Source organism: Drosophila novamexicana, unplaced genomic scaffold (assembly GCF_003285875.2).
Source record: "Drosophila novamexicana strain 15010-1031.04,08,12 unplaced genomic scaffold, DnovRS2.1 tig00000008-arrow-pilon, whole genome shotgun sequence".
Lineage (NCBI taxonomy): Eukaryota > Metazoa > Arthropoda > Insecta > Diptera > Drosophilidae > Drosophila > Drosophila novamexicana.
Window position 1 is genome coordinate 3,549,495 of NW_020824765.1, and position 2,021 is coordinate 3,551,515.

Here is a 2,021-nt window from a genome sequence, read left to right on the forward strand (position 1 = left end):
ATCATTCGATATGATCCCAAATTTGCATATGACAAACAACAAATCAACAACAATAGTGTTCTATGTAATTACGACAGCAAATGAAGAATCGTCGACAATTAAAAGATTTTGATGATGAATATGCAGGCAGGGGGGCTAAAGCGGATTTTTCTTTATGGCCTGGCTGTCAACAGTTGCCAGAAACGAAGGCCATAAGCACCTACACTCAACCCACAGCTCGGATGGAGGGGGATCAGAGATCAGTCGAGATGGTTGCGATATAAAGCAGTTTCGGTTTATTTGGCAAGCAAGATACTTGGGCTGGGCACTTTAGAGATACGTACATAATAGGTTTGGGTAATTGTAGATATTGTGGTAATTAGCAATTATAATTACGGTGAATAATTTAATTTAACTTAGCATACAAAGCGCGCGTGCAAATCACAAAGCAGTAAAGCTACCGACTACCGTCTGGCGACCGACCCCTCCTCGGTCGTCGGTTGAGGCCTGCCCTCGAAACGCTGGGTCCGGGGTATGGGCTCCGCCTTGCTCTTGATCAAGTACTTGGCGAACTCGGCGGGCGAGCGGAAGGACTTGATGGGAAACTTGCCGAAGCGACCGTTCGTCTTGGACACCACATAGTAGATGGGATAGGGACCGGGCGTCATCTGAACGGGCAGCGCCTCCATGGGACTCGCGCTAGGCTCGAGCGGGAAGTGCAGCTGCTTTTGCTGCTTCTGTTGCTTCATTTTCAGCTTCTGCTTGGGAAAGGCTTTTAGTTCGGGCGTGTACGAGAATTTCAAGGCGGGCTGCGATGCTTCACCAGTGGCGATCCTCGAGGGACGCATGCGCTTCGAGTCCACATACAGACGCTGTCGTGGTCGTTGCGCGCCTGGACGCAGCGTTTGGATCTGGAAGAGCTCCGAGTTCATTTGGCTGCCCGTGCGGTCCTGCTTCAGGGGCAGCTCCAGCGGACTGACGCGTATGACCTTTTGCGTTTTGTTCTCAATCTCAATCACCTCCTCCTTGATGACCTCCTCGGGCTGCTCGGGCTGCTCGGCTGAAGCCCAGCTGATGCCCAGCAGCAGCGCGCCCAACGTCACGACCAGCAACTAAAAGAGAATTCCCAATTTAGACACTCACAAGCTCACCAGCCCAAATGAGCATCAATCAAATTACCAAATGTCGTCGAGTGCCAAACATCTTGTAAGCCACAAATAGAATAATACGTAGATAGCGCTAAGCTAAGCGTTTGCCGCTTCTTGTTCCGTGCCTGGTTCTGGTTATGCTTCCAGCTGCGATCTGCTCCCACTCCGGGCTTGCGACTTTAGTTAAATGCTGCCGTTTGACGACTGAGCTCCGATCGCTGCTGCCAGCGGCGCTGTAAGCTTCTCAGCGGTTCCTTCCCCTGTCTCTCTGTTGGCCCCTTTTCCGCTGATATACATATTTCTCCTAATGAAGTGGCCTTTTGTTGTTCGCGCTTCGCTTCTAGAGGTTTGTTATGTGGCAGCAGCCAGCACAAATTATGAGCCAAATTCATGTAGAGGCAAAGATTATAAGTTTTCGCATTCACCTGTTCAACGCGTTCTCGCGAGTCTAACAACTTGGTCATTAAATTTGCTACACATCGATAACAGACATGACGTATTTGGTTTATTTTTAGCAAGTACTTCCTCAATTCCCCATTCACACCAAACGCACAGGTGCTTCCACTACAATAACAAAATTAACCTGTCACACGGGCTCATATGTAAGTAATATATTTAAAGCTGCAACCTCCATGGTCCAGAAGGTAGATAGATGGATATCTCATAATGCAGAAAAGTTTTCAATTGAAAATAACATACAAGTACATTTTAAAATCAAGAAATCAGAATATTTTGATCTTACCTAAAAATAACTAAAAGGAAATATAACATCAAACATACATTAAATATACATTAAAGAGCATACAATATTCGGTATATTGCCAACCATTTTTTCACTATTTGATTTTGTTTTGTTTTTTGCTTTTTGTCATCCCAAAGGCAACGATCGCTCGC

The 2,021-nt window shown here is 46.5% G+C and overlaps 1 protein-coding gene across 2 annotated transcripts; it reads right to left on the reverse strand.

Moving 5' to 3' along the window:
* Positions 1 to 252: 252 nt before the first annotated feature.
* Positions 253 to 1,616, reverse strand: LOC115759154. 2 transcript variants are annotated; one of them, XM_030700024.1, is made up of 4 exons: positions 1,553 to 1,616; positions 1,159 to 1,467; positions 803 to 1,091; positions 602 to 737 (listed from the first exon to the last, which is right to left on the reverse strand). In XM_030700024.1, the coding sequence occupies exons 2-4, from the start codon at positions 1,180 to 1,182 to the stop codon at positions 679 to 681; spliced, it is 372 nt and encodes a 123-aa protein (XP_030555884.1). In that variant the 5' UTR covers positions 1,183 to 1,467; positions 1,553 to 1,616; the 3' UTR covers positions 602 to 678. The 2 variants fall into 2 exon arrangements, with proteins under 2 accessions (XP_030555873.1, XP_030555884.1); XM_030700013.1 differs by having other exon boundaries at positions 253 to 1,091; positions 1,553 to 1,613.
* Positions 1,617 to 2,021: the final 405 nt, after the last annotated feature.